The sequence below is a fragment of the Amblyomma americanum genome, chromosome 10 (assembly GCF_052857255.1).
Source record: "Amblyomma americanum isolate KBUSLIRL-KWMA chromosome 10, ASM5285725v1, whole genome shotgun sequence".
Lineage (NCBI taxonomy): Eukaryota > Metazoa > Arthropoda > Arachnida > Ixodida > Ixodidae > Amblyomma > Amblyomma americanum.
In genome coordinates this window covers 71,077,647-71,100,164 of record NC_135506.1, presented here as the reverse complement: position 1 = coordinate 71,100,164, position 22,518 = coordinate 71,077,647, and the positions used below count along the sequence as shown (strand labels likewise).

Sequence of the window (22,518 nt, the reverse complement as noted above, 5' to 3'; positions counted from 1 at the left end):
ACAGAGCCGAAGCGTCGAGGCTAACTACATGCTTTGAAATATGATTGAAGGCAGCGCAATGCCTACGGAAAATAAAGTAGAGTAGCATACGAACAACATAGAGAGCTGCATGTATTAGACCGCGAACTCGAGTCAGTGACGTCTCTGCGTAAGACAACATGATGCACCTGACGGGTCATACTTAATGAAGAGAGCACACTACGGTTGACCTGCATAACGCAGTGGATTCCACGAGAAAGAAAATTTAGCAGGGTGCGCACAGAATCATGTGAGCGGATTAGATAAGGAAAACTACTGCGGAACGCTTTATCGCAGTTAGGTGGATATCAATGCGAGAGGCCTTTGTCCTGCAGTCAGTGGGTGGAACCAGACTGACAATAGACAAATAAAAAATCTGTATACACCAATGATACTGTTGGTGTGACTGCACTGTTAAAAAAAAATTGAGACGATCAGTACTGTGGTTAACGTGGCAGAGTATGCGTTCACTGCTCTTAGCTACACCTTTACTGTGTTAGCTACTAAATTTAGCCAAAATTGTTGCGTTATTTGTCAAAATCTTGGAGAACCCTATGTGATTGTGAGTGTATGTGTGGCAGCGGAGAGTTGGTGTGAATTTGATTCGTTTCATGACCGCCATCTGGAGTAGATCGATAGGTAATTACCAGGCGAATACCTCCAGTGATTATTGAAGAGTGCCTTCTCCTACCGAGGCTATCTTCTCCTTTGTCTTCAATTGCTTGTCCCTCTCAATTCTTGCTCAAGGTCACTTGGATAACCTAATCTATTTAGGCACCAACGTGTCTGTTGTACGTTGCCATGGGTACAGTGGACGATTTTGAAAACATATGCGGATTGTAATGTCTTTTATTCTTACTATCCTTTTCGAGTGTAGTTAGCATAGGGGCAACGCTCCGAAGGATTCATGTACGACCCTTCGGCGCAGTTGAATGTCTGAGCGAAGAGGCGCGAGTTCCTGGCGGCCAGATTGCAGCGGTAGGAGGCCTCTGGGTCGTTCTTGGCGCACATGCCCGCGCAGGCGCTGACGAAGAACAGCATCTCCTCGCTGACCTCCTCCAGGCCGGGCAGCAGGATCGGGCGGCCCACCTTGAGGTGGTGGTCGACGAACGCCACCACTACCTCGGCGGCGAGCGCCAGACGCGCGGGGCCGTCGTTGTGGCCGCGCAGCGCCAGGCGGGGTTCGAGTCGCTCGAGGCACTCGAGCCACGATGTGGTCAGTGGCACGCCCCGGGGCAGGGCTGCGGCGAGTTCGAGGCCGAAGCCACCGTAGTTGAGCGCCGGGGGCACGTGGGCGCCGAACCGCGGAGGCAAGAGCCACGTCAGGGGAACGCGGCTCTCGCCGTCTTGGGTGACCTGCGCACACCGCAGGTTGAGCTGCGCGAATAGAACGTCGTGCAGAGATGACACTGAACTGAGGAGGAGGAGAAAGACAAGGAGAATAAAAGTATTGCATGTCAGGCGAAAAATGTGTAGAGCCTATAGCTGCACCATATATAAATAGTCCTCGTAATAGTTAGTACTTCGGGGGACTCACTACGGTTGTTGTTCATTTAAAGTTAGTCTCTTAGGGAGTATTCGTTGCTTTTGCAACACACCCAGACAGTCCAGGAGGAAGCGGGAATGCACGGCAAACGGGGAGAGGGGATTGCAATGTATCATGCGTGTAGAATGTGTTGTGTAATTCTGTATCTTCTCCACGATGTCGGTCCTTGAAAAGTTGAGACAATAAGGCGTTTCTGGCGATTCTTTCGGAACTTTTTCTGGTGAGAAATAACTGCGTTAGCGCCGTAATACCTCGTTACTGAAAAATTACGTCTTTCACCCGTCGACCAGTATCAATTCTTGTCTGATTGGTGGCCCGGAAAAGTTCCACGTGGAGTGAGTAGTAGATGTTAATTCGTATAGTTGAGATTTAAAGGTGCACACTACGTTCACAGACACGTAAGTAGCAGGATATCTTATAATGCTGTCCAGGGGAACTTGGAAATGCAAAAAGAGGAAGATGCGGCAAACGAAAATAGTCTCACTAGAATACAGGGACTCTTGTAGGCAGCCAGTGGGGATGCATTTTGGCTGCAGTTGTGACCACCGCTTCGCTTGTGCGTCTAATTATGTTCAACGCAATGGCATTAGAAGCCTGAACGGGGAAAAATGCGTCGCTGGTCATACATTTCGCTGAATGGCTGCAGGGGTGTGACGTCACGAGACCGGAATTAACTATATACGTCCGTGTCTTCACCTGGAGATACCTTAGAGGAGTCAATGCCTGTTTGCCTGCTTCTAACCGCGGAGTTCTCGGCCCCCGTCACCCAGGCCTGCTTGTCGGGGACGGGGAGTAGGAGGCCTCCTTATCTGGTGGAACATAAAGTTGGTATCATCATCATCCTCGGGAAAACCTGCTACCGCCCGCTATATGACCCGAATGAATGTCTCGATGTGTGCAGACCGACGGGTAATCATCATAATGACCATCATCAGCCTGACTACGCTCACTGCAGGGAAGAGGCCTCTCCCACGTCACTTCAATTAACCCCGTACTTTGCCAACTGCGCCCACCGTATGCTCGTAAACTTCTTAATCTCCTCCGCCCACCTAACTTTCTGCTGCTCCCAGCTACGCTTGGCGTCTCTTGGAGTCCACTCCGTTACCCGTAAGGATGGGTAAGTGTCCGCAAACGCCTCCACGCACGAATGAAACAAAAGTCAAGGTAAAGGCATGAACAGCGCGTAATGCTATCGCACTGTCTACGCACAATGGGATTGGGGGTCCCTGTGGATTTTTCCTCTAGGCGATGTGTCGTAAATGTCAGGTACACTCGCCTGCACTTGTCTGCTTCTTGGAGGTGGCACCGGGTAGAAAGCGTCGGCCTGGACGATGCTGAAGAGCTCCTTGCTGCGTATCTGGGACAGCGAGGCCAGGTACGCGTGGAGGAAAGGCCGCTCCTCCACATCCGCTTGCCCGGAAGTCTCGTCGTCGTCCTCCACTTGTAGCTCCTCGTAGAAGGTGTCCAGCTGGGTGGCCGTGGGAAGGCGCAGGCGAAAGCTGGCTTCGCTGCACCCGTGATATCGACGTAGAAATCGATGTTGGACTATATCGAATGACTACCCCTCGCTATTACGGATGACCAAGCCACATTAACCCATATGTGGCCGGTTTCCGACGTGTAAGAAACCGCTTCTTTTGTGCAGCAATTCCTAAAAAATTAGCATATAAAACTTGCGACCACCAGTGTATGTGAAGGAGTCTCCAAACTTTTCACGTGCAGGCGTTGCATTGTGCACACTCATTTTTGTGCGTTTTCTACTTTCAGAATGAGCTGCCAGTCTTATTTGGAAGCAGGGAGCAGATTCGAAAGCATCGACCGCATCGTGATTCCGCAAGAAACGCTAACAATATTTGGGCGCTGCTAAGGAAAGACCACAACGCGTGAAGTTAATGTGGCATTAGAGTCGATGTCAAATGCTCTAAGCTTTGCAACACGTAATAGGCAGGGCATTTTGCCTTTTGTCCTACATTATAGGATAGCTCGAAAAGTCGGTGGCGAGGAAAAATGCTTCCACGAATAAAAGAATGATTCTGAATTGTGAAGTGAAATAAACATTTAAGGCAATATTATATATATATATATATATATATATATATATATATATATATATATATATATATATATATATATATATATATATAATGTGTGTGTGTGTGTGTTCGCGACGTTTAGGAATATATTTTAGCTGAAAAAGTATCATTTAAAAGACAGAAAGTAAAAAAATTGCAATAGGTTTCGCCACTACAAGCTGTCTTCACAAGGAAACTGAGAAGACGTCGATGATTTTTGATTTCCGCGGGCCTCTGGCTCTGCGCTACGCCATCCTTCTCCTCGTGGTTGCGATCACGGAGTTTTCGATTCATTCGGCTTCATGGCCAAAGTCAGGAATTTTTCTGACTTTTTTAAAACTGTATTTGAAGTTGGACGTCAAATTTTTTTATCAATCACTTTGTTGCTGCTTAAAAAAAATTGAGCGAGCAACAAAAAGCGGCACTATCGAATTTTACTACACGAAAAATTTCAAAACGTTTTCCTCTGTATCCCTTTAGGAGGCCACATAGGATGTAAACCTTAATCGCAGTATCTAAATCATTCTTCGTAAGGGTTAAGCTGTATCAGATAGCTTTCCCGTAGCCTGGGGCACAGTCACTGTAGTAAGAGGTAACAGTAGCACTATTAGTATCAGGGCTGTGAATCGAGCGCGGTTGAATGATCGAAGAATCTCTTATTCAATAGTTCGACTGGGTGCAAGTTAGTCATAGCCACAAATGTCGAGGAGTGCGCTATTGTATCGTATTATCGATATATTGAAGTATTTCGCCATCCCTTCGTGCTCAGCATTATCCGGGTTCTCTGTACCCAAAGCTCATGTTGCATACCTGCCCATGCCCCGCCGCGGTGGCTCAGTGGTTAGGGCGCTCGACTACTGATCCGGAGTTCCCGGGTTCGAACCGACCGCGGCGGCTGCGTTTTTATGGAGGAAAAACGCTAAGACGCCCGTGTGCTGTGCGATGTCAGTGCACGTTAAAGATCCCCGGGTGGTCGAAATTATTCCGGAGCCCTCCACTACGGCACTTCTTCCTTTCTTCTTTCACTCCCTCCTTTATCCCTTCCCTTACGGCGCGGTTCAGGTGTCCAACGATATATGAGACAGATACTGCGCCGTTTCCTTTCCTCCCAAAAACCAATTAACCAATGGATACCCAGAACGTTGCATTCCCTGAAAAGCAGGAGCGGCTGAACCTGGAATTATTATTATTATTATTATTATTATTATTATTATTATTATTATTATTATTATTATTATTATTATTATTATTATTATTATTATTACCTGCCCATAACACTGCCTTCTTTAAAGAGTGCTTTGCCTTTGAAGGATGCTTCTTGCAAAAACGCCAACTTTAAGGGGGATGCCGGAAATATGATTGAGATGTTTGTTAAATTAAATTTGATTTTTGAGGAAAGGAAATAATCGCGCATTAACTGTTTCGCGTATCTGGGTGGACACCTGAATCACGCCATAAGAAAGGGATAAAGGAGGGAGTGAAAGAAGAAAGGAAGAAAGGGGTGCCACGGTAGAGAGCTAGGGAATAATTTCAACCGCGGGTGCCTTTTTGCGTTTCACCTCCATCGAAACGCGGCCACCGCGGTCGGATTCGAACCCGGGTACATCGGTTCAGTAGCCGAGCACCGTAACTACTGAGCCACTGCGGCGGGTGCAATGTTTGTTACATTTACGTGTTAGAGAAAACCAGAGAGTGAGAGAGGCAGGATGAGAAAAAAGGCCATATGCAAAGAAAACAATAAAATAGAGGTACTCAAGGGATACCCTTAACATTATTAAAGATCTCGGAGGGCACATTGGTACTGCAGCATCAAATCTTGAAAGGTATACGCAAGGAATAAAGTTCACCAGCCTGATTAGAACGCACAGCACTCGATGTCGCCTACTCGCTGTCGGGAGGGGCGAAATATTAGTTTTGCTATCAAACAATTTTAAACCTGCAGGGTGTGTTTATGTTGCGAGTGGCATTTTTTTATGCTTATTTCAAATTCACTTACATTCTAGATATGCCAAAATCGCCTCTGAGGGGATTTTTTTCTCACATTGTAAGCGGGAAAGAGCTAGCAATTCCTTATTTCGAGGAACTACATGTCACGCCGAATGAGAGGCAACGGGGCCTGGGTTCTATCGCGCTTAAATTGAGCTGAATTAGAGATCAGAGCTGCCACACACCCAGCCCTGTCAACAGGCATGGGGCTTAATCGAAGAGTATTAGTTTTTCTTGCAAGACAAATAATTTCGTGTTTAACATCGCTCGTTGTGCCATAACGGCTGGTGTAGTGACACACGAAAAAGAGACAAATATGTGTCTGAAACAGTCTACTGCTGATTACGAGGTTACCGTTGATTCTAGACGGCTGGGCGAAGCATTATAATTTGAAGTAGACGAAGCAATTTGCTGCTTTCGAGCTTTTAAGCAGCACTGGCAATCGCGGACGTGGTCGAGCCTAATGCGGAGCCGTTAGTGCTCTATGTTTGCTTGAGATTTCCTCAGAAAATTTAAGTATGAGAGTATGTCAGTGCAATTAGGCTCGAGGAAAGTTTTCATTATTTAAAGACTCACTTTCTGAGTGAGAACAGCGCTGCTTCGGAGTAAATGGAAGTAACTTTCAAGTCAATTGTGTGCACATGAAAATAGTAAAACGATGCAGCTTACGTACTCTCGTGACAAAGAAAGTACGTTGAACAGGTTTTGTTTTATTCCAAGCTTAAAATGAGTTTTTGGGTTCCCATTTATTTAGCAGAAATTTGAATGCAGTTGTGCGTTGCATCAAGTTGTGAAACATAATTCGATCACCGAAGCAGGTACGTATAAACAAGTATGCTTTCCGAAAATCAGACACAAATGGCCGCCGATTAAGTAGTCGCGCAGGAAACCATGCATCTTTTTTTAATCACGGTGTTCAGCAGTTTGCGCAGTCACAGTACGCTCCAGTGTTTATTCAACAAGAGGATACGAAGCACGCACTCTGCAACGAGACTTTTATCACTTTTTGTTGACTTGGTTGTCTAACAAGGGACAAGGTTTGCAGTTGCTTAAAGGCAGGCGGTATTTCATGACAAATGGCTACGTTCAACAGTTTCCTTTACCCGTGAACAACTGTCCGTGGTAACAGATCAAGTATAAGCGGGAAAGAGGGGATAGGTCTTTCTCTCCGTGTCAATGCGCTAAGATGTCCAGCCAGTAAACGAAGAATCTTTACTCTAACCCTCTTCCGTAGACGGCAGATTCGGTCGCCGACAAGATGCCTTTGACCACCGCTTTCTTTCCTACCTTAAATTTCAACCCTGTATAAAATCCGAAGGGTGGCTGCCGGGGTCATTTTCTTGTTAAGCACGAACTAGTTGCAAAATCGTCTATGTAAACGCGTTAGCCTCATCTGATGGTCTTTAGGACTAATTCTGGCCTTAAATGGAATTTGCGCTTCGGTCCTCCAGATTTGATTTTGAATACCACACAAAGCTGTCCACGAGTATAGGATCTTCATTTGTCTGGTTCTTTGAGAACGGCCAATGGATGCAATCAGACGTCTTTTTCTGGTGTAAACCCACTCACGTGGTCCGAAGCCTGATTCCTTGCTTCTTCATGAACCCGACCATAGCCTCGGAGACGTCCCTGAAGATGAGCTCGGCCTCCTCCCAGCCGCTGTAAGAGTCCAGCTCCTCCATGTACGGCAGCACGCTAGGGTACGGCATCAGCCTGTACACAGCCTCGAAGCAGCTGGCCTCAGAGGTGCCGTACGAAAGCCTGCAATTTGTAAGGAAAACACGAATCATGCCGACGTTACAACAATGCAAGAGAGGAACTGGCCATCCAGTGCCAGTCATAATCGTCAACCTAAGTACAAGCGCTGCAGGGCACAGATTTCCGCGTTTCTCCGCTTAACCGCTCCTGCGGAGGCTGCGGCCTCCTTTCCCTCTCTAACATCCTAATATCATCCGACACCTTTCACTGCCTCCTGTTTTGGTAGATGCGAACACAGAACACACTGCAATGCCTCAGTACGTTCTCTGTCTTTTTCTGTACGCTTTGGAGACGCAGACAATATGATAACTAAGGGCATACCAGTACAAAGATGTTATCTTCAAATCTTGTATCGTTTGGACTGCATATTTGCATTTCTGCCCTGTTTTTTTTTTAAGGTGGGTGCTTCTGGTGGAGTAACGTTGTCGAGAACAGTACCTCAAAGAAACTTGCGATGACGCCCCCGCTTTAAAGCCTACCTGAAGCGAAAATGATGCACAAAAACTCACCTTTGGTCAGCGAGTGGTCCGAGGCATCGCACAAGCTCCCAGGTGATGTAGGCGGCCAAATCAGAGGATTCTACCTCAACGAATAAAAAGTCTTGGTATGCGAGCATCGCCGGGTGGCCCACCGCTGCCTCGCTTAAATTGTTCAGCGTCAGCGGCGACGACATCGAGGGTCCGCTGTCCGCCAGCAGCGGGACGATGGCGTAGAATTGGTCGGGGTCTTCGTCGGGGATTACCGCAGACACCGCAAGGACAGACTCCTCCGTGGACATGATGTGGTGCGCAATGAAGTCAACGTCGTGGACTGTTTCTTCGGTCGCGTTCTCCTGCGCCGAGAGCGAGGTGGAGAAGAGATTAGCTTTAGCAGCGAGAGCTCCACTACGCATGTTTCGCCAAGGTCATCGGGTGTTGCAGTTTGGCCTTCAGCAGGAGGAGCGCCGGAGGTGTGGCTGTGACGTCAGACCAAGTAACTCGCCGCAGCTGCAGCCACTGCTCCGACCGCGATGCGCCGACTGCCGCTTCGCCAGATGTGGTCACGTGATTATGCAAGTGACTGGGCGTTCGCTTAACGAGGCGACGCCTCTCTCGTACGGAGTTTCGTCATGGGTGAAAGAGAGTGCATCTGCCAGTGTGCCTGAAACGCCTACGAGGCGTTTAAAGCATCTAACCAAACGTAACCAAGTATATTGAATCTTTCGCTCTGTCTAACTAGGTTTAGAAGAGTTAAACCACTGCCAATTATTTGTTTTATCATCATGCTTTTGTGTCGCTGCAGATTTCTAAATTTCGACACAACAACAGTGAAACGGCAAAGAACGCTAGTGCGCCGTCATTGTGTCCAAGTTTCCGACCGAATGCACAACGATGGAAGGCCACGCTGTTAACCAACTAGCCTATATTTATTTAATCATTAAGACATGGGCACGCTCAGGGAAAAAGGTGAGGCATCTTCACTTGAGTATTTATTTATGTCAAAATACTGCAGGCCAACGTTTATGGCCAGGAGGGGGAAAAGCGGGGCTATAGAAATCACGTAGACAAAGAATGGCCGAAAAAAAAGGTAGTTCACGAAGTCGCAATCAATAATGCAAGCAAAAGGTAAAATACTCAATCACTATAAGAATTGCTTTTCAAGAGATTTTCTAAAGGTGTTCCGCAAAGCTACATATCAGTACCTTTAGTATTCTTAGTGTGCATAATTGATATATCCCAAATATTAGGTTCTCCCTACCATGTAATGGACTCCGCGACACGAACCTTTCTTTTACTGCCTCTTCACAGCTTGCCGTAGAAAGCATTACTAATATTTACCAAATTAGGTTATATGTATAGTTGCAGTCAAAAATCTCCACCCTAAACCTTACGAAAACTAACTACATTATATTTAGGTCCATCAACATCACTACACGCTACGAAATAATATTCAATATGGGAGCACAATAATTGAAAGAGTCAGCAGTCAAATTCCTGGGTTTATGGTTTGCCGGAGCTTTTTCTTGAAATATTCATGTTTCCAGTCCTTTATCTGATCAGAGTAAAACATTTGGTTGTCTTTATAGAATTTCTCAAGTCATGCCAGATTCATTGAAGTTGTCTCTGTACTAAGCCCTTTTCTATTCGAAATTGTCTTATTGTATTCTTATATGGAGCACTACGACTCAGAGCAATCATAACAATTCAATCATTGTACAAAAGAAGGCAATCGAAGCGTATTACGGTCATCTTCGATATTCGGCTACAGCACCTCTCTGCCTCAAACGCAGTTTGCTTAAAACAGATTAAGATGGTGTCTACAATTAAACCTGGGTCATTTTCAAAATGTTGCCCGCCTCACCCCGAAATTTGACCATCATCGATTTGGATCGATAAAGCCCACTAGACAAGGTACTGTGTATCGCTTTAAAGTTAAGAGAATCCTTGGCACTGCGAAAGTTTTAAGGAAGATTCTTGCAAAGCCATTGTAGAATACTGTTACAGGGACCTGCAATACATGCAATAAAGTTGCAGTATGGCTGATATCCACTTCAGGTATGTCATCCAGAAAAAAAAATTTAATGAGTCATGTAGAAGCGGAGTTATCTGCAGTCAAAATTTGAAATTCAGCATCTTCGAGTCTTTCCCTCTCCTCTCGTCAATTTTGCGCGCTCAAAACACGCCACTCTTCCGTGTGACGTCAGAAACAATCGGACCAATGTCCATCTCTTAACCGGCATACGCAGGCGCGTTACACGGAGGAGGGCGAGAGTAAAAAAATGAGCGCAAATGGCTCGCCAACTATCGAGCGTGATTGTGGGTTGTGTGGTGCACGTACAAGTTTATTATTTGCATCGTATGTTCATAACACAATCTCACAATTGAGAGGTTTACATGCTCGAACGGTGTTACGAGGACCCTGTAAGATAGCCTCGCGAAGGACCAGCACAGGCAGTTAACATTTCTTGACATTTTATGGGGCTTAACTTGAGAAGGTTTAATCTTAACCGCGTAGTCACAATGAACTGGCCACAATATCACCTTAGTGCATCGCATCAATTCAAAATGTCATTAATAAAATACGCCCCGTAATATTACGGCGCAAAAAGACAAGGAACAAGAAAATGAGGAAGACATGATCGCCGTTTTTGTCATTGCCAGTTAAATTTTCTGGAATAAAAAAAGTTTAGGGAATAGTTCTTTTCTGCATCCGCTCCTCCCGTGATTACGGGGGTAGTAGCAGCAACGGAATGGTTCACGGTGACTGCATTCAGGTTTACTAAGAGGATGTAAATTATCTGACCCACAAAGGCGTTATGCTCTTGAATTAGAGCAGAAGTGTCACGCTTATCATAGTCATCAGCATCATCATCCCAGTTACGTCTACTGCACGACTAATGTGTGTCATTCGTTTCCAAATAACTCTCCTGCACATGTGGCAGCCACCGCATCCCCAGCAGATCCCGCAATCCCTTCTTCCCACACGACTGTCTGAAGACCTCGGCTACGTTCCCGTTCGTTTGGATTCCGTTCTCTAACCCTATAGACAGCGAGCAACAGTGCTGCTCCGGGACGGGTACACACGTGTGCCACGACGGCCACGACGTATCTCTGGACGAACTCCAGGTAGGCCCCGTGGCGGCGCATGTGTTCCCTCTCGCGCCGCCAGGAGTCCAGGTCCGCTCTCCGGCCCATGGACAGCAGTGGCCGGCCGTCGGGACGCCGCCACGTCGGGTGCCGGCGCAGGTCGAACAGCGTCTGCGGGCCGCCGGAGTGCATTAGCCACTCATGATACGCTCACAGCTGAGCATTTGGGCGTCACGAATGAGCGAAATACGCCGCCATTGTTCACTTTCCAGCAGAAAAGCCGGTGTCAACGTCGCATCAAGTGTCAACACCGCATGTTCTTTGTCGGCTACAAAAGTGTGAACGTGCTTTTTGGCTGTGGCTTTATACGCCTGATTTTGTATTGCCACTCGTTATTCGATGAGGCAGTGAAGTAATTCTGGCACAGCTTGTGGACAGTAACTCTGTCGCTAGTAACAGCAAAGAATGCATTGATGACGTTAAAGGCACACTGAGGACTAATAAAAGTTTGCCTATATTTTTGAAGCGTTTTACTCAGAGACCACTTTCACCGAAAGCGTAGCTTTTATGAGCTAGAAAGAACCTAAAAACGACATACAGGTGTCGCTATCTGCGGCTGATTTCGGAAGTGAAATGCTTTCATAGACTTTTTTTTCAGGTCCCAGAGGCTACGTTACAAAGCCCTTCGCTTCAAAACGGTGTCAACCCACCCTTTCCGATAAGGACCGAGTTCGAACTGCCTTGTCGGAAGGTTCTTAAATTCAGCTTTCCCGCTGATAAAAAACGTATTTTGTTGGCGTACAAACGTTAACGTAGTCAGAAAGAGCGAAGTAATTAAACAATTACTGAGAGTTGTCCTCAGCGCATCTTGAAGTGACGCCCCAAATGCTTTGCTACCTTACCCTCTTGCTCTCCGTACTGACTCTATTATTTGCCTCCACTAATCATAATAACTTGCTTTCACTTCTTTGCTTTCAATTAGTAATCTGTCTCTTCTGGGCGGTTCCCATTATTAATCGGAGCTTCTCTCCGCTTACGTAGCCATCATCCAATCAGTCGGTGAATCAGTGCTGTAGTGGTACAAGGTAGAACTTGCAGTGGGCATCTTCACGCAATCTGAAGCGATATAGTCGTATTCTATGGGGCATAACCAAAGGACCTCTGTGATTAAGCTGAGCAACGAATTTGCTATCAGCACCAATAGGCAATGGTTTCGACTTCGCTTCATGGAATCTAGTCTTAGAAAGACTTTGACAGCGCGGGTGACAAGTAGCCTCTAACCTAACGGTTTAGTGCTGAAGAAAATGACCCGTCCAGAGGCTTTATCAAAGTTTGGAAAGCAAAGCATCGAGGTAAGAAAGAAAAGACAGTTGAGTCAGCAAAGCGCAATGCCTTGCCTTGAGGTTGTAGTAGAGGTCGATCTTGATGGCCAGCTCGACGGGCCTCTTAACGTGGTTGGAGAAGCCCAGGCCAACGTCCCTGAGGAAGACTGCCAGGGCGTCGACGCGATGCTTCATGGAGGCCGCGAGGCACTCGTTGTACAACGCGGCCGCCTTCGCCGAGCTGGGCGCGGGACGGCGGTTGCTGGTGACCAGGAGTTCTTGCCTCTGTGACGCCGTAGTCCTGGACCAAAGACGAGACACTGTCACTAGCCACTAGTCACGAGCCACTAGCCACATTTTTTGGAGGTGGTGGTGAGCTCTCCCTGACAAGCCTGGTTTAGCAGTCATGGTAGCATTTGAACGCGAATGTGGTATGTCAGTGTGTTGTAGCACGCAGAAGGCAAGCTATAGTAGCAGTATATACTGTAGATTTGAATGATGACACCGAGCGAAAGATGGAAGCACAAAGAAAGAGGTTGACAGGACATGTTGCGTTGTATACCTGTTCTGTCTACCTATTTTTTACGTCGCTTGGTTCTTTGGCTAACTTCAGTTAAGCAGGCGTACTAACTCTCCTAGTACGTAGTGGCAATGCGGACTTCTTTGTCACCGGCAATATCTTGAAATAGGCAACATGAACAAAGTCAGTGCAGTGATAAGTAGTACCTGCAGACACTCTATATCCCGTTTTCTTACACCATTCATCCCCTCACCCATGAAGTGGTGTCCGCTCAGAACAAAGTGGCCTTTTTAATGTCACTAAGTAAGCCAGATATCGCGGAAATATTGTAAAAAAAATGAGATCATATGGCCGCAAAGCAGTGCAGGTTGCTTGAATGTTCCTTGAAAGCCTCCTTGCCAAAAGTGCTGAAACTTTGCGGTTCGCCCGCCCAAAAGGTGTCCACGTAAAGGATAAAAACAGCGCATGGCATACACTGCACCGCTGCTGAGTTTAATGTAACCCGCTCATGAGCCTTTTGTGATTCGATAATTTTTATTCTCATCAATCAAGCTACCCGAAAGGTACACTCGACGGACCCTGCCTGAACGGAAAGCACTGCCCGTGTCGCCGTAAAGTACACCCGATAGGGGCTCAGTAGCGGAAAGTCCCGGTCTCTCCTTGATGGAACGCCAGATTCGTGATGATGATGACGACTACACAGACAAGAGATGCTCCACCCCCCCACCCCCCACATTTAAGCGAAAGATACTGAAGTTGATCGTAGATTGCCTACTTTTAATTTATTTAGGTATAAGTTAAGGTTATTTGTTACGCATAATATGACTTTTCTGCTTTTCTCGGCAAATGAAGTGCAACATCGTGCTATAATGCCATCGAACCCGAGGCTGAACACAAAGCCGAACTTACCCTGAAGCTTTTGAAACTTTCCGTCAATAAGGTAGGCACCGGAGTAATGGGGACCCGAATGAGATTCTAACCTGCGTCAGCGTGAAAAGACCAGCTTCGTATTCAGATGCCTTAGCCTAATCGGCCGCCGCTGTAGGCTCTCACACTGCGTCTTCTAACTGGTAGCTTCCCGAGGTGCGTGTTCTCGCATCTTTTTCCTCATCTTTTATCCGCTCTTCCTGCGGGTCCAAATTGTCGGCACCATGGAGCAGCGCTGCCGCTGTTGCCGAGCAATTCAGCCAGTTGGTTCAACAGACAGAGAGGATTGACAGTGTAGCCGCTGACAGCTTTTTACGGGTAGCCGCAGGTGAAGGTGAGGGAGCAGGCGAGCAAGGAGGACAAACATGCCGTTAGGGCGGGGCAAGAACGGGGAAGCGTCATGAGACTTCAAAAAGCGAAATCGGCAATGGATACCCAGAACGCTGCATTCCCTGAAAAGCAGGAGCGGCTGAACCTGGAGGTAAGTAAAATGCCAAAATCTGTGGGTTGGTTGGGGAAAAGAAATGGCGCAGTATCTGTCTCACATATCAGTGGACACCTGAACCGCGCCGTAAGGGAAGGGATAAAGGAGGGAGGGAAAGAAAGGAAGAAAGAGGTGCCGTAGTGGAGGGCTCCAGAATAATTTCGACCACCTGCGGATCTTTAACGTGCACTGCCTCCATCGAAACGCGGCCGCCGCGGTCGGGTTAAGGAACCAAAATCTGTCAAGGAAGACAAGCGCTCTGTGAAGCTATGAGAAGCGGCTGATAGCGGAAGTTCCTCACACCGCGAACGCAGCCAAGGATAACCACAAGTGCTGCCTAGCTCGAAGAATGAAGGCGGATGAAGACCACATGCGTCTATATATCAAAGCCGGCCTAGATTCGGTACTCCTTTCCAGCTATGAAGTTCATGCTAATAGCTACTCTCGAACGGCGAGATAGGTTACAAATTGCTATACTTCGACAGCAGTACTAGTGGAACTTTGCGAAAATGCCGGCGTCCTCTGTGTGAAGCGTTGCCAAGTGAAGCCACCTCCTTCTAAAGCGTCATCCATCGCCCAACCCCAGATGCACCATTCAGAAAATTCTTGTCGCTACAGTGAAGCCTCGGCTTAGAGTAAAAGCGTTCGCTAGAGTAAGAGCATTAGGTTTCTTAATCGAAGAGCATAGGAGTAATTATTCAGGGTAACCCCAACCGCTTTAGCACGTTTCTCGCATTAGGTTAATTAATCGTCCTGACAATTTTTAGTAGTTTCGTTAGTCGCTGGGTTTTTCACCAAAAAACTTAGACAGCACTGCAGAGACTGCATTGGAGAAATGCGAAAGCATTAGTGTTTTCTGCGACGTTGGTGGCTCCTAGCCGACTTTAGTAGCTCTTGTCCATATGACGTCATATGAAATGTTCTAGAACCTACTGAAAACCTGCATATCATCCTACTTCTCAGATACCAACATTCAGGGCTCCGTTTTTACTTCACTCCTATTGGTTTTAGGCATGACATCTTCAGACGTATGGGATGTCACAACTTATGACGTCACATGATCTGAATAGCACAATTAACGACCCTCATTAATCGCCTCCAATAACTACTCCCGTTAATCAACATCATTGTTCAGTGTAATTAATCAATTTCTTAATTATCGCTGTTAATTAGGGATATTAATAACGACCAATGATTTTGAAGACATTTGTAATCACTGACCTTATATACTTCACCACACCACTCTTTCTTCCACAGTCTGCGGACACTTCCGTTGCTGACATAGCCTAGTCTTGCTTTCGAATTAATAAATGATTCATTGATTGATAGATAAAAAAAATGGCTGATAAATTCAATGAATCATTGAGTGAGTAAGGGTGAGCAAGTGAGAGAGAGTGAAGCGTGCACTTAATCCTCACCTCGTGCCGGCACGGGGCAACGTCGTCGGCGGACGCCGCGGCATGCCCCTGAGCCTGGAGCGCGCCTGCCAGGCGAGCAGCGCCGCCTGCGTGTCGTAGGTGCTGGCGAAGGAGGGTCGTCGCAGCCAGCCGGAACACACGAACGCATAGAAGTCGTCACACGGGCTGCCGCTGTTGCTCAGCGTCTCCTGCGATCAACGACAGCCGGCAGCACGGGTAGCCAACATGAGCGCACCTGGCGAGGAGGCAGGATTGCAAGAACAGAGGAGCCCCAGAAACAGACACACAGATCATGCGCGCAGAGTTCCGCTTTGTTGCTGTTTTCTTTTTGTTAGATACATCTTAGGTACTAACAACTCTTCGCCTCTCGAACATGTTTTCTCATCTTACACTCAATGCCACAGGACACTGAAGGCATACCAACGCGTTCATGTGTGCAGTATACGCTGTACCTGCGAGTGTATGCACACTTATAATGACATCTCTTTTATTATCACCTAGGCAAGCTTGGACCAGGCTTGTTATCCAGGTCCCTCCATGGACGGAAGCCGGAAAGAGGGCCAGGATAGGAATATTTTATCTCCTTTTCGGTAGAAGAGTGCTTATCGAAGCAGCTAACACTTAACCGCGCGGTTAACAGCGTAAGAAACGAAGAAAGGCGGTGCTCTAAAAAGAGAAGAAGAGCTCCTGGCTGAGGTTGCAGTGCCACCACTTCTCGTCGTTTCGCAGGAACTTCCTTCACCTCTTTTCCCTTCAACCGCAGGGTGCATGCTCAGAGGCGGGGGTAAGCGCAAAAGCAAAAGCGTGACGCACTTCCGCAACGCGAGCGTAACAAGCGTTAAGCACGCCAAGCATCTCGCCTTGAGCAGTGCTGCAGCCAGGTGGCACGAGGTGGCGTTGCAGAGTTGCGCCGGGCGGTGCGGAGCGCCCTTGTAGGCCATGACACTCAGCTCCCTCTCCCGGTGGCTGCGTGTGAGCACCAGGAGCACGGTGGTCATCACCACCACCAGTGCCAGCAGCACCAGTCCAGTGCGGACCAGCAGCTTTTGCTGCTGGGGGCTCAGGCGGGGCTCCGTCAGCCGGAAGTCCATGGCTATGCGACCGGAAAAACCACAGGACGGGGTATCAAAAATGTTAGCGGGGGAGACCACAAGGGATGAAATTGTTTAATGTGGTGTCGATGTTTTTTTATTACTCAGCTTTTTAAACAATATCGCCTTTCCCGTGGGTATAAAGACTGCCGACAAAACACGTGCGCAAGCTTGTCCTGCATTTTTTGTTTTTTGCAACCACTTGTACGACAAAATAATTCAAAAAGCGCTCGTCTTGCTTCACATAAGTGACCCTATGTCTTCTTGTCCTGAGGTCTGCGGATTCGTTCGAGAGTTCTAATAGCTGTTCCATTTTGATTTTTACAACGACAGCTACTTCCGCAGAGCTCCTCAAGATGTGCTCTAGTCTTCGGAAACGTCCCTCATCATGGCGTGTCTGATGGAAAGGTTGCCGGATGGTTCGGCGATTAAGCGCGGTTGTGCAGGGACCTGCGTGGTCACTTAAGCCTAGAAGTGGGTTCCCTCTCTCTCTTATGGGAAAGGGAGCCGGAGGAGTTTAAAGAGATCGCGGTGGGCGATAGAGTTGGGGCGATTTCCTAACGCAGTTTTCTTATCTGCAACTCTAGGTGGACGACGCACAACTGTCGCTGTCACAAATTTTACACAATGACTTAAACACGAGAAGGCTTCCAATCGTACACTGCTTCTTGCCGACCCTTGCTAAACTTCTGCATACTACAAGGAAGAGCAGCTCTAGAACAGCAGAGATTCAGCCCTCGACACTTGTTCGTGTATTTTTTTGACGGCCCTCATACAAGCTTCAGTGTAAGGAGAAGCCATTTCTGAAGGCTTTAAAACTGAGTTTAAGCATCCATTGCTCAATGTTTGCTGGTAACCGCATCTTGGAGCCATGCGAGTTTTGTGCGGACTGTGGCAACGCTAGAAACGCACTATAAAATCATTATATCGCTTAAACCATTCTCTTATTCGCGTTGAAATTCGACGCAGAGAAGACACATGACCGATGGCATAGCGTGCAACTCTATGAAAGGTACGAATTAGCCTCCACGAACAAATAAAGGAAGACGTGTTACTCCACACTTGTTTTGTGATTGAGTGAAATAAAAATTGGTCTTTGAGGAAAAGAAATGGCGCAGTAATTATCTGCCATATAGAGGAAAAGAGGTACCGTAGTGGAGGGCTCCGGAATCGTTTCGACCACCTAGGGATCCTTAACGTGCACTGAAATCGCACAGCACACGGGTGCCTTTGCGTTTCGCCTCCATCGAAACGCTGCCGCCCGCGGTCGGGTTCGAACCTAGGTACTCCGGCTCAGTAGACGAGCGCCTTTACATGTACTGAGCCACCGCGGCGGGTCTGGTCGAGCGGTCTAAGACACGAGTATTCGACACTGGGTCGTCAGCAGTAAGAGTGCATTTAATCAAGCTCTTGGCAAATGTATCACGTAATAAGCCAGTAGGCAAAACATTCGTTATTTTCGCTTATCACAAGGAATGCAATACTTCTTGATCGCGAGTGTAGGCCGCGCTTAGAAGGAAATTGGTTTTGAGGAAATAAAGAGTGCAGTAAATTCCTCACTTCTCAGTGGACACCTCAACCGCGCCGTAAGTAAAGCTAAACAGGTCGGAGTAAAAGAGTAAGCAGAGAAACAGGAACGTGCTAGCATTAACAGCGTTGCACGCCATGTACAAAACGGAGTATAGTAGAAGCGTGCGTTCCTATGCCTAATGAAACGAAGGATGAACGGAGAAGCGGATAATTGGGCTAATCAGGCTCAAGCGCCACGTACTCACCTTGCTGTGATCGTCAGTGACGTCGTCCTTCTGGTGGTCGTCGTTGCGCCTTCAGATATATGACAGTGCAGTCGTGTTCGTTTCGTTGCAGAGCTGGTGAGAACGCGATCGTGGCAGCTAATAACACCTCTTCTTCTTTTCACTAGCGACACGCGCTTGGCATCAACTTTCTTTCTTTACTGCCAATTCATCTTTTTGAGTGCCACATTTTCACTGATTTATTCAAAATCTATTTATAATATCTCACAAGGGTCCAACGAACATTCCATAAGGGGAGCAGAAACCATATAATTACAAAATAGTGCTGTACTGGTAAGATACACTCACCTAAGGGGCAGAAACGTGGAGGCTTACGAAAGGGTTCAGTTTAAGTTTAATGACAACGCAGCGAGCTGTGGAAAGAAAAATGATAGGTGTAACGTTAAGAGACCGGAAGCGGGCAGAGTGGGTGAGGGAACAAACGCGGTTTAACGACATCCTAATCGAAATCAAAACGAACAAATGGGCTTGGGCAGGGCATGTAATGATAAGGCAAGATAATCGTTGGTCCTTAAAGTTCTTTCTACAAGATGGTTCGTCTGCGTGGCTTGTTTCGTACCAAGACCGGCACATTTTCGGACCATAGAGCTTCATACATTTAATCTAGTCAAGGCAAAGTGCGCTGCAGAAGGAGCAGATGGCATTGCGTCTGGAGAGAGCCGTGGCAACGACCCTTCAAGGCCAAGCGCGCTGCAGCGCGCTTGCCCTTAGGTCGCGAAAAGAAAGGATGGGATGAGCCGGAACGTCACCCCATCCTTTCTTTTGGTCGGCACCTTCTATTTTCGTCAAATTTTGACTCCAGGGTAGTAGGGCACATAGGCCCCTGGGCCCGCGAATGGCCCCACTGCAATCGAACGCTCATGTGCCCACGACGGTCTATGACGTCGGCGACACGGTCCGTCGCGATCTTGTGCGTGCCTCGGTCCACGGAGCGAAACAGGGTCTCCCATTCTTCCCACGTGGAGAGGTGCCCCAGGCCCCGAGAGCCTTCCTCAAGCCGATCTCACTGGCCATGAACGGATTACGGGCGGCATGAAGTGAAACATTGGTGGCTGAAATACTGCTCCAGGCCTACTGTGGTACTTAAGAAGGTGAAAAGAGTTCCGAATATTTTCGCGTGATTACCATGCCCCAGCGCTGTGTCGCAGTCGGGGGGTGCTCGCATCACAGGCGTTATGCAAGTACGGTAAGCAGCGAACGTTGTGTGGCATACCGCGGTCTTTTAGAGCGAGAGCTCTCCTGCTCGGGGTACTCATTCCTTCCGATTTCGATGTGAATGAGACAATGACGTTCAATTCCTCACAAAGTCAAACCGAACTTGACTGTGTGGTGCTGTGGCCCAAGCTATGGTAGTATGACCACATTATTACATGACTATGACAATGTGATCACAATCCTATGACCATTGGGTACCTGACCTTGGCCTTTGACCTTGACTTTTGATTTGAGGCAGTGGGCACTACATCTGCAATGAACTTCAATGCCTCACAAGGTCAAACCTATCTGATTGGTGGTATGGCGCAAGTTATGGTAGCCTGACCACGTGATCACATGACTATGACTATGTGATCACAATGCTATGACCATTGGGTACCTGACCTTGACATTTGATTTGAGGCAGTGGGCACCCCATCAGCAATGACCTTGAATGTCTCACAAGGTCAAACCTAACTGATTGGTGGTATGACCCAAGTGATGGTAGCCTGACCACGTGATGATATGACTATGACCATTGGGTACCTGACCTTGACCTTTGAACTTGACACTTCATTTGAGACAGTGGAGGACACGCTTAACAAAGCTTTCGCTCGTATAGCCAGGTTGAAGGGGTTCTTGCTTGAATTGGTCAAAACTTATTTAAAGTACGCTTCGCCTGTTGCGATTCCGGCCGAAAAAGACAGTTTTCACAAGAACTTGACAAAAGGCAGCGCTATGTTTCTTCGGTGAAAGAAGGATGAAGGCAAACATCCGGTAACAAAAGGCGGCCCCAGTTCGCAGTGCTTTAAATTCTTCCGAAATCGCGTCGCTAACATTACATGCATGGAATACTTGCCATTGCTTAACTGCTGCATCACTGTGCCAGGAAGGGTTTGAGGACTCCCAGGGACATATAAATGCAGAGAATGACCTTCTGCGTAAATGGGAATTTACGCATTACGCTCTCGCGTCATACCCTTAAGGCAGAGCTTAAGCGTCCACTCCAATTTTTTTCATCTTTTCGTGCTGTTCCTTTCACTGAGCTGGCGGAGGAACCCACTTATGCATTTAAAGCCGCAATTATTTGCGAGCAGTAGAACAAACGCCTTTAACGTAAGCTATCCAAGTGGGGACGTCGTTGCCGTTATCAGATACCTGAGTTAATTCCGTTGCTTTGTTTTCCCCTCCCCCCTCTTTTCCCCCTCTTACTCTTTTCCTCCATTTTGTCTTTTCTCCGTCCCCCCATCTCCTTCTATGACACGCTGGCAGTGGACGTGGCGGCTAGCTCTCCATTAGACAGGCCCGTGTCTTCGTCCTTTCCATCCTTCTATCATTCACTGAAGAATAAGTTTTGTCATGCAGCCGCCTGTGTCAAACGAAAATCTGATCTAGTTTCCTCTTAAATTCACTCATGTCCTATATTTTGCATCGTACCGGTGTCACGTTTCAGTTCTTAAGTCAAGCTCATCAAAGTCTGAATTTTTAACGCCAGTAACTAAGCACTCACAAGGAAATACCAGAATATTGAGGCCGCCTTTCTTTGAAAAAAATTGCAGGGCACTGAAGACTACTTACATGCTGTGAATGCGAAACCTTTTGTGTGTCATCGTGTGCTACTAGTTAACTATGTTTACTAGCTAGTACTACTTCATAAGCACTACAAACGCATGAAATGCATGTCCGGGGAAGGCCTTGAGGTCATGGCCTTAGGGTGGAGACCTTTAGGAAAGACTACATGACGAACGAGTAGATATAAAGCGTCGCTTTAACCGAGCCACCACGTCCCTTCCGGTTTAGCTAATGTCCATTCAGGTCTGATGACCCCCACTTCCGGTTTCGCTTCCGGTCTGTTGACGCCATCCGGTTCCAGGACCTTGGTGACGTCACACTGAACTGTCGCGGCCAGGGTTCAGAACCCACTTCGGAGGATATTTTATTTTTATTTCATTACTGATGATGTATAGGCACTGTTCATGACGTCATGAGGTCACGTGGCCTTTCTTGCAGTTTCTCGTGGACGGTCGGTCAACGCCGAATTTTGACTGATGGGCCATATAAAGCTTTCGCCTTAAAATTTACGTGTATGTTCAACAGTACCCGCCACCACCACCACTGCAGGATAAAGGCCTCTCGTGACGCTCGCCGGTTATCCCTATCCCGCGCCAACTGCGGCAACCCTGTCCCTAAAAAGTTCCCCATCTCGGTGCTACAGTTGATTATGACTCTCCTGGATAGGTATTCCTTGCCTGCGAATGTGCTGTTGCGCGAAAATTACTTGTCCCAATACCTAAACTTGTAAACGCGTTGCGCAAAACATCAAAATTTTATAACGTTTACGCTTGGTGAGTAAATCACATGATTCACGAGAGCTGTGGTTCCATCCCTTCTTTAGTTCCTTTGTTCACCCTGAACGGTCAACTGAGTGCATTGCACCAGAGCAAACCACGATTGTTTTCAGTTCCTAAGTATAACACGAGAGATCCCACTAAAGATTATTGAACATTACTGTTACGGCAAACCCGAAGCCTTCCTTTCGAACAACCGAGCAATTGTTCAGTGTAGCTACCAGCCATGCACTGATAATGATACTGGATTTAAACAATGCTAAGTTTTATTGAGCGTACTGTATTGTTCGAGTATGCCATTTAAATACTGCATTTCATAGCTCTATTCGTTGAGTTCTGCCCTTACTTGAGAAATAAGTATCCTGGTTTATGGACAACATTGTTCATTTATTGTAAAACGTTTCACTAATTCATACCGTCACATAAGAAACTGCTGCCATCATTCCATTTGTTT

General features: G+C 47.2%; 2 protein-coding genes across 2 annotated transcripts; both read right to left on the bottom strand.

The window, feature by feature from the left end:
• Window positions 1–876: 876 nt before the first annotated feature.
• LOC144108389 (uncharacterized) lies at window positions 877–11,113 on the bottom strand. Its single transcript, XM_077641636.1, has 5 exons — window positions 10,944–11,113; window positions 7,890–8,212; window positions 7,192–7,383; window positions 2,841–3,072; window positions 877–1,395 (listed from the first exon to the last, which is right to left on the bottom strand). The coding sequence occupies exons 1-5, from the start codon at window positions 11,052–11,054 to the stop codon at window positions 877–879; spliced, it is 1,377 nt and encodes a 458-aa protein (XP_077497762.1). The 5' UTR covers window positions 11,055–11,113.
• A 1,122-nt stretch (window positions 11,114–12,235) lies between these two features.
• On the bottom strand, window positions 12,236–16,615 carry LOC144108388 (uncharacterized). The gene is made up of 4 exons (XM_077641635.1): window positions 16,478–16,615; window positions 15,618–15,805; window positions 12,344–12,569; window positions 12,236–12,241 (listed from the first exon to the last, which is right to left on the bottom strand). Exons 1-4 carry the CDS (start codon window positions 16,613–16,615, stop codon window positions 12,236–12,238), a joined length of 558 nt encoding a protein of 185 aa, XP_077497761.1.
• Between the last annotated feature and the right edge of the window lie 5,903 nt (window positions 16,616–22,518).

Bases quoted from the DNA above. Each gene is read 5' to 3' on its own strand.
- LOC144108389 (XM_077641636.1), bottom strand. From the start codon at position 11,054: ATGGGCCGGAGAGCGGACCTGGACTCCTGGCGGCGCGAGAGGGAACAC. The intron at 8,213-10,943 runs GTGTGTACCCGT...CTCTCGGCGCAG, and splicing joins TCGTGGCCGTCGTGGCACAC to GAGAACGCGACCGAAGAAAC. The intron at 7,384-7,889 runs GTGAGTTTTTGT...TACAAATTGCAG, and splicing joins GGACCACTCGCTGACCAAAG to GCTTTCGTACGGCACCTCTG.
- LOC144108388 (XM_077641635.1), bottom strand. From the start codon at position 16,615: ATGACCACCGTGCTCCTGGTGCTCACACGCAGCCACCGGGAGAGGGAG. The intron at 15,806-16,477 runs GCGAGATGCTTG...CGTTGATCGCAG, and splicing joins TGGCTGCAGCACTGCTCAAG to GAGACGCTGAGCAACAGCGG. The intron at 12,570-15,617 runs GTGAGGATTAAG...TCTTTGGTCCAG, and splicing joins TTGCCCCGTGCCGGCACGAG to GACTACGGCGTCACAGAGGC.